The following is a 16044-nucleotide window of genomic DNA, read 5'->3' on the forward strand; positions in this document are numbered from 1 at the left end:
TTTTAAAGGAAGTACCTGGGATGCTTTCTACCCCAGAAATCTTCCTCCACTGCAACAGAGAGGTGTAAGGAAGATACTTGCATCTCCCTGTTATACGCCCCCTTGGTGAATTGCTGTTCGGGCTTTAAAGCCTACTGGAGGCTCATAAGCAAAGCATCTGGCTCTGTATCAACCATTTTCCTAGGAAGTCTGGCTCACCACAGATCTTTCCACATTTACTTTTAAGTGACTGGAACAGGTCCCTTTATCTGCCTTTCTTTTATCTTGATTGCTTTAGCACCTTTAAGACCTGGTTTACATGACAGGGCCAGTGTCTTCTGCTGCAGAGAGGCCCCCTGTCCCACCAGGGGTACAGCAAAACCGCTGCAGTACTGTGCCAGGTCTGAGGCCCTGCTGAATTAATGTCTTCCTTAACTCTCTGGTAAGCACAGGCCTCACCGGCCTGGTGAGCTGGGCATTAAATACCGCCCCTCTGCTACCCAGTTCTCTCATTGTCGTTTATCTACCTGATTCTTCTTCCCCCGGCTGATTCCTCCCATGGGTTCCTAGCTTTTGGATCCATGGAAAGGCTCCCTAGCAGAGATCTAATTTGTATTCTTCCTTTGTTTCCCCACTTCCCTCCAGCCACAGGAAATGGCAGTCAGCATGTCCCTCTGGGTCACCCTCCCGCTTACATGCTTCTGCCATATCAGAGATCCGTGTGTCCTGTGTGTCTGCTTCCCTCCTGTAATTTCTCTCTTACACAGGCAAGTCCCTCTGGGCAGACAGCTCAGCCTCAGTTGCACATCTCATCTGTAGCAGGGGCTTCTTATATTTCTTCCCATATGTGCTGCCTTTCATGTATTTGGATATACTCTAGTCTCTTAGCCTTCATGTGGGAGGCATTACTGAACTCAATGGCAGATGCTCTTCACAAGGTGTGTGATACCTCTCTTACTATACAGAGGAAGGCAGGTGGCCATACTAGGATTTCTCCCCCAGATTGTCTAGCCTCTCCTGACAGCTCAGCCTCTGTTCGTGTCTTATTGCTCATAGCAGGGGGAGGTGCTTCTGTTCCAGATTCATTTTTGGTACTGTTCAGGCCTCTGTTAGGTTGCCAATTTGTTGTGTGACTTTCTTTGGTAGTTTTAAAGAAACATCTGTTTATCCCAGATGGAGCATCAGTGACAGATCAAAGAAATGATCCCATCCAAATCCAGCTTGGTGAACTAGTGATGTTTTTGGTGTTACTTAGCAGAGCACGAGTGAGTCAAAAACATCTGTGTTACTGAAAGTTTCGTGATAAGTCATGAAAGCTGCATCAGTGGAACCCTAACCTTAGATCAGCCTTGTCACAGCGTGAACAGAAATATTTGTGGAAATATAAATCACTGTTCACATACCAGCATTTATAAGACTTCCTGCTGTAAAGCCAAATGATGTACCATACACTGAAGTCAGAAGACTGACAGAGAAGGGCAGGAAAGAAAATGTTAAAACCTGACATTTGTACACATTGGCCTTGAAACTCTGTGCTAGGTGACGCATTCATGTTCTCATCTGATGCTCACAAAATCCAAAGCACTAGAGGAGGGAAACAGTTTCAGAAAGCAGTAAGTTGTCCCAAGTCAGCCTTGCTATCAGACTCCAAAGCCAGGGTTCTTTTAGACTGTTCTTTAGTAAAGATGTTCTTGTGTCTGAGCTCTAACTGGAAAGCCTAGTGAGAACTGTCCATGAAGTCTGTATCAGGCAAAGCTGGCATTTGCTCCTTCCCCAGCACACTTCTAGCTAAGGTAGCAAACCAAAGCACAGGCATGGATTTCCTGTTTTCTCACCTGAAAGGACACAGTGTGGTCACATGCTCTTCTCTTGAAATGTCTTGCAGTTTAGTTTGCATTTCATTGGTTGGTTGTGCTTTTTAATGGCAGTCTTTTAGAGAGCTTTAAAAAGGATAAATTAAATCGTGATACATCTCTGTAGATGTATGTTTCAGATTTTGTCGAATAGGAAAGACAAGATGGTAACCTTTTTTAGTCTTCAAAAAGTCTTAAACCATACCAGGAAAAACTACTTTTGCTTCCTGTGACCATCCATCCCCAAGCCACATTTGGGAAATGGTCAAAAAAAGAAAATGGGTTCCATTTAGTATAAGCATTTTACATAATGTGACCAGTTCTTAGAAGCCATAGGTCATAATGGTGCTTTGAGGTTTGGGGCGGTGGGCATTATTTTACAATTTTTTCATTACATTTATTATATGTGGAAGTTGGTTCTCCATTTCTACTCTGTGGGTCCCAGGGATCAAATGCAAGTCATCAAGCTTGGTGGCAAGTACCTTTACCTTCTGAGCCATCTCTCTGGCCCTGAAGTTTCTGTGATTCAAGCATCTGTCCAGCACTGAGAGCGTAGCATGTGCTTGGCATCTACAAGGTCCTAGGTTTAATCTTCAGCAACAACATCTTGATAGGCAAAATTTGGAGTTATCAGACATTTTTATCAATTATTTCTCAGCCAAAAGGAAAATCAACACAAATTAACTGATCAGTATTTCAATAAAGAATTGTCTAGTACAAAATAATTGGTTTGAATAGTTGAAAGCAAACAAAAAATATGAAAAAGAGACTAAAATAGAATCTGCAGGTATTGCTGAGGTGTGAGAGGGTTGTATAACTGTAACCCCTGTGTGTCTGAGTGGCCTTCTAAGTGTGCATGTGCTGCAGGTGACAGGTGGGAACAGAGCCGTGCACTGTGACCCCTGTGTGTCTGAGTGCCCCTGTAAGTGTGCATGTGCTGCAGGTGACAGGTGGGAACAGAGCCGTGCACTGTGACCCCTGTGTGTCTGAGTGCCCCGTAAGTGTGCATGTGCTGCAGGTGACAGGTGGGAACAGAGCCGTGCACTGTGACCCCTGTGTGTCTGAGTGCCCCTGTAAGTGTGCATGTGCTGCAGGTGACAGGTGGGAACAGAGCCGTGCTTTGTTGGCAGTTGCCCAGCAGTAATGACACATTTGCACTCTGCAGCATGTGAAACGACGGTGGAGCTCCTGTTTGACAGTGTTATACATTTAGGCTGTAAGCCGTACCTGGACAGCCAGCGAGCTGCATGTAGGTGTCGTTATGAAGAAAAAACAGATCTTTAAGAAGATCCTGGCTGCTGGTAAGCACACAAAAACAGAGGAAAATAATCTTCGCCAAAGAACTGGTGTTTTCACAGCCTAAAGCTGCCTTAGTTTTGTGAAGTCATTTTAAGACTGTATTTTGACTTTAAAAGTAAGAAAGAACAGAGGGGAGGGAACAAACAGAGGGGAGGGCTCGCCTGCCTTCCTGGTATCTTGCTGGGTGTCTGGGTCTCAGTGGCTACTCAGTTTTTCATAACTATACTTACACAAAAAGAAAAAAATGAAATTGATTGTAAAATTCATTATAAATGCTGTCCAACCTTACCTTATTTTGAAACAAAAGAAAATCTTCCCTTAAAAATGTTGTTAACGATGAAATTTCAAATACACATTTGTGCCTGGAAGGAACTGGCTTTACTGTTTCTCTGTTGTAATTACATATAACACGTTTCTGTATAGCCCACAAAGATAGGAATGGGTCAGGTTAGCTACATGAGCGAGGCTTCCGTGTGCTTCTCTTGTACAGTCGGCACCGTTGTCTGTCACCCTTTACAGGCACAGCCTCAACGTCTACGTATTCTGATACAAATAAGATTCAGAAGCCCAGCATTCCCGTTTACAACCACCTGTGTCAAATGTCATCTTTTGCCATAAATTTGAGAAAAGTTGTTTAATAACACGTAAGGAGACTATACACTGTTGTGCTTGGATGTTTATTTTCTAGTACCCGTTCCTCATCATAGATCTGGAATATTTTTAAAAGACTGTAACCTTTTACTAGTTGTGGCCTTAATAAAAGTTATTCTTAATAATGTTTTCTTCTCGATTCTTTCCTTTTGTTTTGTTTTAGGCATATATTTTATTCTTTTAATTTCAGTTATTTTTATTTTATGTGTATGCATGTATGTAAGTGCCCCCATGCTGTGCAGTGCTCACAAAGATCAGAAGAGGGCTTCGGATTCCCCTGGAACTGGACTTATGGACTGTTCTTAGCCAACCGCCGTGTGGGAGCTGGAAGTCAAATCCAGGTCCTCTGCAAGAGCAGTCACTGTTCTTAAGTGCTGAGCCATCTCTCCAGCCCTCATCTTTTTTTTTTTTTTTTTTAATAAAAGGCAAGAATACATTGTTGAATTGAGGGCTAAAGGAGGAAAGGACTCCTTCTTAAAGTGGAGTCTCCCTGCCACTATCCCTAAGACTGTAACATCTCTATATATTTGTATTTAAAAAGAAAAGAAACAGCAAACATGAAACTTAGTGATCTGGATTTCAACCCCCTCCCTTCTTATAAGAGAACCATGTTACAGAATTCCTATTCAGTGATCTCATAGCTCCACATGGGAGCTGTGGCCCCCTAGGGCAGACACACACATACTCAGAAGCACACATACTCTGGATCTACCGCCACGTGGAGGTCCCGAGAAACACCATTACGCTTTCTTCACTCCCAGATGGATGTTATCACCTTTACTTCCCCCTGGCTCCCTTGAGCTGCTGGGATCCTTTTTGAAAACTTGGTAGCCCACCCTGAATGTCTGGGAAACCACACACATAAATACATACACACAAAACCACTGCATGTTCTCTTTCTTTGGGAAACAAAAGGATGTCTGGTTCTACTATCCCACCTCTTCTTAAGGGTGAGGGCCTAAAATCCTTTTGGACAGAATCTAGTGGAAATTCTGGCGAGGGCCATCCAGCAGAGTGGGGTTGACAGGGACCTTCTTGACCTTCAAAGAGGTCAAGGGAGTGGCCCGTACAGTCAGTGGATGCTCATGAGAACAAGCAGTGGGAGATGGTTGCTTCCCACTCAGATCATCTTCTTGTGTGTCATCGTGTGGGCCAGCTTTACATTCTCCATCTCAGTGGAGGGTGGGGGCTGCTCCAGGTGGCAGCTGATCATAAGCTGGTACATGAAGACACCAGCAGTGGAGTCCAAAACTGGAGAGGTGGGTACTCACCACCAGTGTCAGCTGGTGCTGAAGACATCTGAGCCCAGCCAACCTGGGTGGTGAAAAGACAAAGGTCAAAGTTGCGGGCAGGGTTGATGGCACAGCCAGAGTTAAAGCCCATGGAGGTGCCAATGACCAGAATCACAAGGCCCACAGTAAAGGCTTCCAGGTCACAGGGGACACATTGTTGTCGGGGTCAACAATGGCCAGTGCACACACAGTGAGGGAGGCTGTGCTATAAACTGATCAAAAAAGCAATTAACTATGTCCAGGTGTCCAGAGGGATTAGGTAGCAAAGATGCCCACTGTCCCACTGGGGCCAGAGACAATAAGTTCATTATTCCAAAGCCCCAGATTGAATCATAGTATAGCCACTAAATGATCTCAGCACCCCAAAAGGCTCCAAGTGTCTAAGCCTGCATGTAGATGGGGCAGCTTGCTCCAGGGCTCATATACCAGGAAGCACATGGCAAAGGTCACCTCGGTTCGGGTGGGCTCAAGACACCTGGCCAGCCACCAGGATGGCAAGGGCCACAGCAAAGCCAAAGGCCAAGTTGATAGGAAGGAAAGCACCATAGGTGCCCCTGCTGAGTACCACCTGGGCCACAAAGCCGCAGCCAAATATCACGAGGAGAGGGTCCCCAGAGGCAGCCAGTATTGAAAGTAGATCATCTCCCCACAGCGGTTAATCAGCTCCTTCAGCAGTGGGCATGACAAGCCTCTTTTTAATTATTTCTTGATAAGTGTTTTCAAGTCTTTAATTGTGATGTCAAGAGAAAGGAAAGGGAAGGTAGAAAGAGCTGTCTTTTATGAATCTCTTGTTTACACTGAAAATCATTAACAAGTTCAAGAGCAAGTCCCAGAAAACTTAGGCAGCGTCTAAAAACGTCTATAAATTTTGGAAATGTTTTAACAGACTCAGAATATTCAGCTGTTTTTTTTTTGTTTTTTTTTTTTTTTTTTTTTTTTTTTTTTGTCTTTTTGAGACAGGGTCTCTGCAGCCCCAGCTGTCCTGGAACTCACTATGTAGACCAGGCTGGCCTTGAACTCACAGAGATTCGCCTGCCTCTGCCTCCCGAGCCATGCTGTCTCAGCTGTATTCTTAGAATGGCCATTGAGTATTGACTTTCCCTACCCCCAAACCCCAAACTCCAAAACACGTGTAGCCTTTGGGTAAGCTGTGGCCAAAGTTACTAAAGTAAACTGCTTGGAATTTCAAAAAAGGATAGCACATCAGGCAGAACTGGGCAGGACAAACAGTGGGAAAAGGGCTGCATTCCTGGCTTTGACTATGTATCATTTCTGTGAATTTCATGTCTTTTCGGATGTGAGATGGTGGCAGCCACTCTGTTAAGAGATGCGGTCACTATTAGACAAAGCAAGTGTGTGCCCTTCATTGAGCAAACTAGGTCCCGGTATGCATGCATGGAATCCTTAATTATTACTTTAGGCAAACAACTTAACTCCAACATAGTCATTCAGATTTTATATGACTGAGGTGATAATTGAAGTCATCCCTGTCATTTGCTGGTTTTCTATACTGCTTAGCTCTACAAAACCAGCCATGTCCTTAAGCAGTTATTAATAAAAGAGCAAGAATGAATTAGTATAACCAGTCCATATAAAGTAATGAGACACATACTCAAGGTAAACTAGATTAGCAGTCATTTCTGTATGCTGGCTACATGATGTCATTCATTCTGCCTTCGGATTACTTATTTCATATCTATAGTACCCTTCCAAACCTTGTTGACAACTTTCCCTTTTTTTCATTGGCTCTCAGGTTGTACTAGTCAGCTTTCCCTCTCTGTGACAAAATATCTGAGAGGAAACAAAGGAGACAAGATTTCCATGGTCCCTGGCTCCATTGCTTCTGGGCTTATAGTGACAAAGCCAGGGAGCATGTGGTGGAACAATGCAGTTCACTTCATAGCTCATGGGAGGCACAGACAGGAAGGGCCTCAGGACAAGATACACCCTTCCAGGGTGAGTGAGCCTTCAGTGGCCTATTCCATCTGCAGCAGGAGGCTCTACCTTCTACAGTTTCCCATCAACTCCAAACAGTTCATTCAATTACTAGTGTACCAATATTTTAATTTATTGATAAGGTTAGCACCCTTATGATCCAACGGCACTGTTTAACGGCTCCAGCATCTGAGAGGGGGGGCAAGCTTTCTATGCATGAGCCTTTGGAGTACATTCTGGTTCCAAACTATAACACATTTTCTTAAGTGTCAGAATCATACAAGTTTCACAGGTTCATGTGTTTGAACACTTGGTCCCAGCAGGTGGCACTGTGTTAGGTTATGAACCTTTAGGAGGGTCCTAACTGGAGAAGTGGGTCCCTGGGGGATGAGGCTTGAGCGGTTTTTTTTTTTTTTTTAAGTTGGTTTATCTCAGGTATTTGTTATAATATAATACATTGCCAACTGACACAAAATTTTTTATACATTATGTTAGATGAAATCTTACTTTGTAACTTGCAGCTATGTGTGAAATGCATGCCTATACCACCAGCACTGGGAGGCTGAGGCAGTAGGATAATGAGTTTGTGGTCAGCCTGGGATACACAGTGAGACCTTGTCTCAAAACACAAAACAAAATCCCTTACTTACATAGACTATAAAAGTAATACAAGGGCTGGGGAGATGGCTCAGCAGTTAAGAGTGCTTCCTATTTTTTCAGAAAGGAGTTCATTTCCTAGCACCCACTTCCAGAGGCTCACGTCTGCCAGTAAGTCCAGCTCCAGGAGATCTGATGACCTCTTCTGCACCTGCACACATGTGCATATAAACACATAAATAAACATTTAAAAATCACAATATTTTGGCTGGGTATGGTAATGCACATTTGTAATCATAACTCTTGGAAAGCTGAGGCTGGAGAATCACAAGTTCAAGACCAGTCTGAGTTACACAGCAAGATCATATCTCTGAAAAAAAGTAATACAATATTCTGATATAAGACACTTAGCAAGAAAAAAATTTCTTTTATCTGCTCCTTTCAAGTAAGTGGAAGGTTAGCCAGTCAGGGTCCTGTATAGTGAGTGCTCTGTCAGGACTCAAACAGAAATTATGAAAGTCAGACTTGGAGCACAGGAAGTAAGTCAGACACTCATTCAAACACGTAAGGTCCAGAGTGCAAGTGTTGAAACCCTGAAGCATAATCGGTGGTTAAATATAGGCAACAGCTCTGGGTAATGAGGAAACCATAAATAAATGAATAAGACCATACCTGCTTTCACTGAACAAAAAATGATAGTGGTAATAACCATTATTTCTGAACTTTCTGCCCCCAAATCATTGTTAGAGCACTTTGCAATTATTTAAGCCACTGTCACAACTACCACTGGAGGTCTTGATATGCCATGTCTAATACAGAAGAAATTATTAGGACAGTGACCATTACCAAGCCCAAGTCTTTCCTGGCCACTCAAAAAGGACACAGTGAATTAAGGCCAAGTTGTTGAGGCAAGGAGAAAGGTTTATTCAGTAAATCAGCAAGACTGAAGAGTTGGTAGGCTATCATCCTGAATGGCCATCTTAAGGCAGGTGTGTAGATCCTAAGTGCTAAGGGAAATGGTGGAGGAAACCTAGTCAAAAGCTAATCTGTTCATTTGCATCACTCCTGAAAGGAGGGCAGATTAAAGGAAGTTTGGAGCAAACCAACCTTGTCCCAGTTTGATTAACTAAGGCAATATACTGGGGGGGGGCTTTTTCTAGCAAATAATAACGGCCTGGCTTCGTGAACTCTAAATTTTTTGCACAAATAATGAAATGAACAGTAAAACCTTTTGACTTCATACTCTTATTTGATATCCAAGACTTTTGAAATACACATGTAGACCAATTGTTACCAAGTTAGATTTTATTTTCTTTCCTAAATAGTAATAACTTAATATGAGGCAGTCTTCTTAAAAATATCCCTTATTTAATAGGAAGTGTGACTTTGAGACTACTGGAGGGTTGGAGACTGGAAGGGAACTTTTAAGTTTACAATTAGCAGGCAGGAAACTGCACATGCCTGAGCCTGCCCTGTCTATAGGAGCAGCGCTGGTCCTGCATCCCCTTATGCTGCAGCTTAAGTTTTAATAAAGTCTCGTGTATAGTTTGGTTTTATTATTGTGATTTCTGTCTCCAGTAGAAAGGCTGAGCTGGCAGCACTAAGACTGGTAACAGAGCTAATCGGGAGAGCTGCTACCTCCTGCTTCTGGGCCAGGACAGCCACACACAGTTAAGATTTAAACTTTGCCTTTTGGTGATTTCTATACCAGTGGAGCAAAAACACTCCAGCCTACGCCCTCTTCTGGTCTCCAGAGGCACTGCACTCACGTGCCAACGCCCCCCCCCACATTAGATGATGATGATGATGATGATGATGATGATGATGATGATTATGGTGGTGGTGATGATGATGATGATGATAATGATCGGGCCGGCCATGGTGGCACATGCCTTTAATCCCAGCACTTGGGAGGCAGAGGCAGAGGCAGAGGCAGGCAGTGTAAGGAAAAAAAAATACAGAGGGAATCAAAGATTGAAGAGAGAGAGAGAATTTAATAGTACTTAAGTTTAATTACTTCATTGCTTATAACTTCCTGGGTAAGAGCCACTCAATTCTGGGAAGTAGACTGAGACATAAGGGCGCCCGGAGATAGATAGCGGGATGTGGGCTGCCACCCCAGAGCGTGACCCGTGATAAGTCATGTAGGCATGTGAGAGATAACAGAAAGCGGTCAGAAATGCTTGTGTAAATAAGAGATTACAGAAATCAGGAAACTGACACATACCACCCAGAGGGTGACACACATGAATTGGCTTAAATCTATAGGTTAGTTATTTTAAAGCTATTGGTTGTGTGAAAATGCACGGGCTCTGGTACAACGGCTGTGAAAATCCTATATAAACTTTGCCTGAAGTTGCTTCAGGGTCGATTGCTCTAACCAGGCCTGTGTGTCTTGGGAGGACGGTTGACCCCAGCTAGCTGGCTTAATAAAGACTTTGCTTGAATTACATCTCCGTGCTCGTACATATTGTTTTCCTGGGAAGCCCACGGACTCTCGGACCCTAACATTTGGGGGCTCGTCCGGGATTCAGGGGGCTTCTCGGGGAACAAAGGACGAATGGAGGCAGAGTCTCTTTGTCCGGACGGGGCAGTGTAATCTGGGGGTCGCTCCCTCATGTCTGTATAAATCCAGTATAAAGCGAGAGTCGCCATCTCATGTCTGGTCTCGGGTTAGTTATCCCGAGTGAGGAAGTCCGGGTTGGAAGTCCCGGCTGCCAGGTTAGCGACCCTGGGTGAAGTTCAGGTAGCCAACCCTGGCCCTAGGGTCCAAGTGACTCAGCCTTAGGAAGGCAAGCCCGATCGGCGGAGACCTGGCACCCGAGGTAGAGGAGGTTGAGCTCACCACCCTACAGCAGTCCGTGTGGACGCCTTTCGAGAGAATTACCAAAAGTATCGAGGATCCCGAAGGTGAAAGTGAAAGTGGAGAGTGTGGTGCACACCAGAGAGAAAGAAGGACCGGTCCAAGTATGATCAGATGTGGTGTGTGTGCTTAGTGTCGTTGTTAATTGTTATGTTGTAGTTTGTATTTATATTTCTGTGCTCTCTAGTTTAAGGCTCTCCTACCCTCCTTTCTGCCACTGAAACTCCCCACGGGCACGGGTCAGGCAGTTAAGAGCCATTAGGGTGCCCGCCGCTGAAAGACTTCCGTGACAGGATAAGGGGGTCACAGCCGTGAATCCCAGATAAATTCGCATCCCCCGCGGAAGAAAAAACTGTGCAACGACAGGCACCCGTTCACAAGCACACACACTGGTCATCTTATTTGGAGTGGCGACTTTACTCTTTACCTTCTTCCTTCTTCCTTCCTTATGATCCCCATTATGGGCCAGACTCGGGCTACTCCTAAAGGTTTAATTTTTTCTCATTTCATAGAAGTAAAGAAACAGGCCTTGAATATGGGCCTTAGTATCAAGAGAGGTAAGTTTGACACCCTCTGCTCTGCTGGATGGCCCTCTTTTGGAGTAGGCTGGCCAGCCCAGGGGTCTCTTTCCCTGGACCTTATCAGTAAGGTCAAGGCTGTTATCACCCAGCCGGACCCCGAGGGCTACCCTGACCAACTTCCCTATATCCTTGACTGGGAAAATCTGGCCGAGAATCCTCTGTCCTGGCTGAGTCCCTTTTTGGTGGGGAAACCACACACTGACCCACCAAAGACTTCAGTCCTGTCGCCCAGGAAGGCTTAAAGCTCTCCTGTTGCAAGGGTAGAATTCCTAGTGCACCGCCAGTCCTCCCTGATAGTTCCTCCCTCTACCCCCCCCCTTGCCTGCCGAGCAACCACCCCCATATGCGACTCCATGAGAAAGAGGGAGCGAGGCAGCCAAGAGAGAGGAGGATGAGGCTGTGGAGCCTCACAGGGACCAGGAGGCTGCCCCTTCCCCAGACTCCTCAATGGGGGAGGGCAGGTGACCAAGAGGGACAGGAAGGATGCAATTAAGGCCTCGAGGGACCAGGGATTGAGAGGAAGAAGCTCCATCTTCCACTTCAGAAGAAGCAGTGCCTATTTTACCGGTACGAGCGATTGGGGCGGGTGGCCCAGATGGAGTTCAACAATATCAGTATTGGCCCTTTTCCTCTAGTGATCTCTATAATTGGAGGACTCAGAAACCTCCCTTTTCGGAGGACCCTAAGTATCATATAGGTTTGGTAGAGTCCATTATGTTCACCCATTTTCCCATGTGGGACAATTGCCAGCAGTTGCTCCGCACCCTCTTCACAATGGAAGAGCGAGAGCACATCCTCAATGAGGCCAGGAAGAATATCCTCGGAGAAAATGGAAGGCCCACCACTCTCCAGCCCGCCATCAACGAGGCGTTCCCGCTTACATGCCCGAATTGGGATTTTGGGACTACAGAAGGTAGGGAGCATCTCCGGGTCTACTGCCAGACTCTAATGACCGGTCTCCAGGCAGCCGCCAGATGGCCCACTAACCTCGCTAAGGTAAAAACTATTGTTCAAGGGGAAACTGAAAGCCCGGCCGCATATCTAGAGAGGCTGTTTGATGCTTACAGGCAGTACACCCCTCTAAACGCAGAGGCAGAGGAACATAGATCAGCTGTGGTCCTCTCATTTATCAATCAAGCAGCCCCCGACATCAAGAAGAAACTCCATAAACGGGATGATCTGGGAGAAATCTCTATCAGGGAAATGTTGCAGCAAGCAGAGAAGGTCTTCAATGCTAGGGAAACTCTGGAAGACAGGGAGGAGAGGCTAAGGAAGGAAGAATGGGAGATGCAGGACAAATATAGGAAAGAGGACAGAAGGTTCCAGAGTAGGGAGAACAAGAAACATAGGGAGGAGATGGCCAGGATATTCTTGGCTGGGTGAAAGAGAATCCTGAGTCACCCCGAAGGGCAGGACCCCGCCAACCTCGACTAGGACAAGATCAATGCGCCCTGTGCAAAGGATACAAACATTGGAAGAAAGAATGTCCACTGAAAAGAAAACAAGAAAGAGGAAGAAACCCTGTTAAGACCCTGCACCTAGGAGAGGAAAATTGACAGGGACAGGACTTGGCACCCCTCCCTGATTCTTGGGTAACTCTGTGTGTGGAGGGGACTCCCATTGTGTTCATGGTAGATACTGGGGCACAATATTCAGTTCTCAACCGAGCTCACAGCCCCCTGAACCCAGAACGCACAAGCATAGTCCACGGAGCAACAGGGTCCAAGAGATGTGCCTGGACCACCAGCAGAAAAGTGGACCTGGGGAGACATCAGGTTTCTCACTCCTTCCTAGTCGTGTCCGAGAGCCCCGCACCATTACTGGGCAGAGACCTACTCACCAAGGTCAGGGCACGTATTCATTTTGAACCCAAGGGGATAAAGATCATGGACTCAGAAGGGCAGCTTCTACAGCCGGTACATGTGCTGTCTCTATCCCTGGCCAATGAACACCGCCTGTTTCAGGCGGATCAAGAAAAGGGGGGCCAGGGAGAAATGGACTCTTGGTTGCAGAGGTTCCCTTCCGCATGGGCCGAGACTGAGGGAATTGGACTCACCAAACACCTGCCCCCAGTTGTTGTTCCACTCAAAGCCACGGCCCTACCCATCCGGGTTCGGCAATATCCGATGCCAGAAGAGGCTGGGAAAGGGATAGCACCTCATATCCAAAGACTAATAGAGGCAGGAATCCTTAAACCTTGCCAATCAGCATGGAATACGCCCCTGCTTCCAGTAAAAGAGCCTGGCAGTGGAGATTACCAGCCGGTGCAGGACTTGCGGAAGGTTAATGAGAGGGTAGAGGACATTCACCCTACGGTGCCTAATCCTTACACTCTCCTCAGTCACCTGCCACTGTCCCATGTGTGGTATACTACCCTGGATCTGAAGGATGCTTTCTTTAGTGTTCCCCTCTCTGAAGTCAGTCAGCCCTTGTTTGCCTTTGAGTGGCAAGAGCCAGGAGGAGGAAGAACAGGGCAGCTTACCTGGACTAGATTGCCACAGGGCTTCAAAAACTCTCCCACCCTGTTTAATGAAGCTCTAAGCCTGGATCTTGAGCCCTTCTGCAGGAGCCATCCCCGCGTGACGCTGCTACAGTATGTGGATGACCTGTTGCTGGCTGCAGAAACCCGTGAGGAATGCGAAGAAGCCACGGGGAGCCTGCTGGCAGACCTAGGCAGGTTGGGATATCGAGCCAGCGCTAAGAAAGCCCACATCTGTCAGAGGTCAATAGTCTACCTGGGGTACAGGATATCAGATGGAGCCAGGTTGCTCATGCAAGCCATGAAGCAAACTATCCTGACTATTCCCACACCCTCCTCACCCCGGGGAGTGAGGGAATTTCTTGGCTCAGCTGGGTTCTGCAGGCTTTGGATCCCAGGGTATGCAGAAATAGCCCGCCCGCTATACGAGGCTACTAAGGAAGGGCCGGGATGGAAATGGAGTCAGGAACAACAAGAGGCTTTCGACAGACTAAAAGAAGCCCTCCTCCAGGCCCCTGCCCTATCTCTGCCAGACCCAGAAAAATCCTTCATCTTGTTTACAGATGAAAAGAAGTGAGTGGCTAAAGGAGTCCTGGCCCAGCAGCTGGGCCCATGGAAGAGACCGGTGGCCTACTTGTCTAAACGGCTAGACCCAGTAGCCTCTGGGTGGCCACCTTGTTTGCACATCCTAGCAGCCATTGCCCTACTAGTAAGAGAAGCAGACAAGCTGACTTTTGGCCAGAACCTGAGGGTGACAGCCCCACATACTATGGAGGGGATTCTCCGGCACCCTCCAGGAAAGTGGATGGCGAATGCTAGACTAACCCATTACCATTCTCCATGAATCACCTTCTCTGACCCAGTGACCCTGAACCCTGCCACCCTCCTGCCGGACCCAGACCTGTTGGCCCCCTTCCATAATTGTAGAGAGATTCTCTCCGAGATCATCCAGGTACAGGCGGACCTAAGAGACACTCTGCTGCCCAACTGTGGACTAAATTGGTACACAGATGGGAGCAGCCTTGTACAGGGGGGGGTCAGGAGAGCTGGAGCGGCAGTGGTGACCCACACAGGGGAAGTTATCTGGAGTGCAGCTCTGCCCCCTGGAACCTCAGCCGAGAAGGCAGAACTTATTGCTCTCGCTGAGGCTTTAGAGAGAGCAGAAGGCAGATGGGCCAACATCTACAGAGATAGCAGGTATGCCTTTGGCACTGTCCATGTCCACGGTGCCATCTACTTGCTGATGCGGAAGCTAGGAGGGCAGCCCTCTCAGGCTCCATTATACTTGCAGCTCTCGAGGTGCCCATCCCTGAACTGCCAGCCCTGCCTCCCAACCCTAACTATTCCCCTCAGGACCTTGAATGGATTAGAAAGCGAGTCCCGGGGAAGGAGCTTAAGGAGGGAGGTTGGAATAGAGACCAGGGAGATAGATTAATCCTACCAGAAGCACTAGGGCCGTACTTGCTGCACAAGTCCACCCATTTAAGCTGGAAAAAGTTTCTCAGCCTTTTTCAGTCTGCGCAGTTGGTGTTTCCTCACCAGAGCAAGGCAGCATGCCAAATCACAAGGGAATGCAATAGCTGTGCCATGCTAAGACCAGCCTCCAAGGGGGTGCACCCAGCAGGTACGCGGGAGAGAGGGAGGGCTCCAGGGAGGAATTCGGAAATAGACTTCACCGAAGTAAAACCAGGAAAGTATGGGTACAAGTATTATGATAGACACCTTTTCAAGGTGGGTAGAGGCTTTTCCAACCAAGCACGAGACCAGCCAGGTAGTAGCAAAAAGAATAATAGAAGAGATAGTCCCAGATATGGGATCCCTGAGGTCATAGGTTCTGATAACGGCCCGGCTTTCATTAGTAAAGTCCTGCAAGGACTGGCCCGAGCTCTGGGGACGGAGTGGAAATTGCATTGTACATACAACCCACAAAGCTCTGGGCAGGTAGAGAGAATGAATTGGACCTTGAAGGAAACCCTCACTAAATTGGTAATGGAGACTGGCGGCAACTGGGTGATCCTCCTACACTTAGCTGTCTTCCGTGCTCGGAACTCCCCCTATGTGCACGGATTAACTCCATTTGAGATAATGTATGGGGCCCCTCCACCCATAACTCGGTGAGTACAGCTCCCCAGTGTGGAGGACCTGACCCCCAACTATTTGAGTGTGTTGCAAGCTCTTGCCAAGATACAGCAAGAAATTTGGCCCCTGATCAGAGCATATCACGAAGGTGAGAGAATTCCGAGCACGGAACATGGCATAGTCCCAGGGGACATAGTCTGGGTCAAAAGACACAAGGTGAAGACTCTTGAACCCAGATGGAAGGGACCTTATGTTGTGCTATTTACCACCCCCACTGCCCTTAAGGTTGACAGCATCGCTCCCTGGGTCCATCACACCCACGTTCAGAAGGCCTTGCCTCTCAAGGACCCAGAATCCTGTGTGAAGGAGGGGGAGGAGCAGCAAAATCCCGCTAATCACTTAAAGCTATATCTGAGCCGAAAATTAAGGGATTCCT

At 46.9% G+C, this 16044-nt stretch overlaps 1 protein-coding gene and 1 pseudogene across 3 annotated transcripts in view; one reads left to right on the forward strand and one right to left on the reverse strand.

The window, feature by feature from the left end:
• The window catches only part of Pla2g12a (phospholipase A2 group XIIA), a 22511-nt gene extending 18602 nt beyond the window's left edge, over positions 1-3909 (forward strand). For 2 of the 3 annotated variants that reach the window (XM_017800803.2, XM_029568675.1), the window contains exon 4: positions 2998-3909. In XM_017800803.2, the coding sequence (XP_017656292.2) occupies positions 2998-3116 (119 nt within the window). In that variant the 3' untranslated portion in view covers positions 3117-3909. The remainder of the gene's footprint in view (positions 1-2997) is intronic. The other variant, XM_008843499.3, reaches the window with a different exon arrangement.
• A 272-nt stretch (positions 3910-4181) lies between these two features.
• On the reverse strand, positions 4182-11974 carry LOC103742659 (annotated as a pseudogene).
• Between the last annotated feature and the right edge of the window lie 4070 nt (positions 11975-16044).

Source organism: Nannospalax galili, unplaced genomic scaffold (assembly GCF_000622305.1).
Source record: "Nannospalax galili isolate Female #2095 unplaced genomic scaffold, S.galili_v1.0 scaffold571, whole genome shotgun sequence".
NCBI lineage: Eukaryota > Metazoa > Chordata > Mammalia > Rodentia > Spalacidae > Nannospalax > Nannospalax galili.